The 1,025-nt window shown below is 64.7% G+C and overlaps 1 protein-coding gene across 1 annotated transcript in view; it reads left to right on the top strand.

Annotated features, from left to right (window-relative positions):
* Positions 1-746, top strand: part of LOC103251503 (epsin-1-like) — a gene marked incomplete at its 5' end in the record, with an annotated part of 5,609 nt that extends 4,863 nt beyond the window's left edge. The window contains 2 exon segments of the mRNA XM_021708277.1: positions 1-28; positions 161-746. The exon segment at positions 1-28 is cut by the window's left edge and continues 98 nt beyond it. Of these exon segments, the coding sequence (XP_021563952.1) occupies positions 1-28; positions 161-369 (237 nt within the window).
* Positions 747-1,025: the final 279 nt, after the last annotated feature.

The raw sequence follows: 1,025 nt of genomic DNA, 5'->3' as shown, positions 1-1,025 counted from the left end.
AAGGCCTCCAATCCCTTCCTGCCCAGCGGTGAGTGTGGTCCTGCCTGTGCCCCCCAGAGCAGGCTCCCCCTGGCAGGGAGGGCCAGCCCGCCCGCCCGCCACACAGAGAGATGGGGTCAGCGCCTGCTGATGCTGTGTCTCTGGCTTTCTCTCCCTGCAGGAACCCCGGGCGCCGGCCCCTCCGTCACCAACCCCTTCCAGCCCGCGCCCCCTGCGACACTCACCCTGAACCAGCTGCGCCTCAGCCCGGTGCCCCCAGTCCCTGGAGCGCCACCTACCTACGTCTCTCCTCTTGGTGGGGGCCCTGGCCTGCCCCCCATGATGCCCCCAGGGCCCCCGGCCCCCAACACTAACCCCTTCCTCCTATAATCCGGGGCGGGAGGGGGCCTGGCCCAGCCCCCAACTCCTGCTTCCTGGGAGATCAGTGTTGTGAGTGCATGTGAAACGGGGGACCCTGCCCAGCCCTTCCCCCTCCTGGGGCCACTCACACTACGCCCTCTTCCCATTTCCTACCCCGCCTCCCTGAGAAATTGGACCTGGGGGATGGGGAGGGGAGCTGGCCAGAGGAGGACCCTTTCCCGTGGCATTAGAAGAGGGAGGGATGGCTGGGGTCCTCCCGCCCATTCACCTCTCTCCAGACTCCTGACCCCCAATCAGTGTTTGAGCCTCCTCGTTCCCTCGTGCACCCTTGGTGAATCCTTGGTGATGATTTTGGCAACTTCGGGAATAAATGGCAATTCTCATGGCCTGGCTCCCCAGTTTCATCCGTGGTCCTTGTGCCCCTCTGAGCTCCTTATCAGGGACCAGGGCTCCGGTGCTGTTTGCCTCTGGGGCTGCTGGGAACCAGCCCCTCCTTTCGGTTTTCTGTGCCTTCCTGGGTCCAGGGCCTTAGCTGGCTTGAGCTATGGAGGGCTAGGCCTGGCGGGACCGTGGCCTCGCTCTGGAGCTGACGAGGGGCTTGGGTGTAGTTGGGTAGTGCCAGGATGAGATGGAGAGTGGGCCCAGGGCTCAGGAGAAGGTCATAC

Source organism: Carlito syrichta, unplaced genomic scaffold, assembly GCF_000164805.1.
Source record: "Carlito syrichta isolate Samal-C Ts95f unplaced genomic scaffold, Tarsius_syrichta-2.0.1 Scaffold57848, whole genome shotgun sequence".
In the NCBI taxonomy this organism is placed as follows: domain Eukaryota; kingdom Metazoa; phylum Chordata; class Mammalia; order Primates; family Tarsiidae; genus Carlito; species Carlito syrichta.
This window is presented reverse-complemented; position numbering and strand designations above follow the sequence as displayed.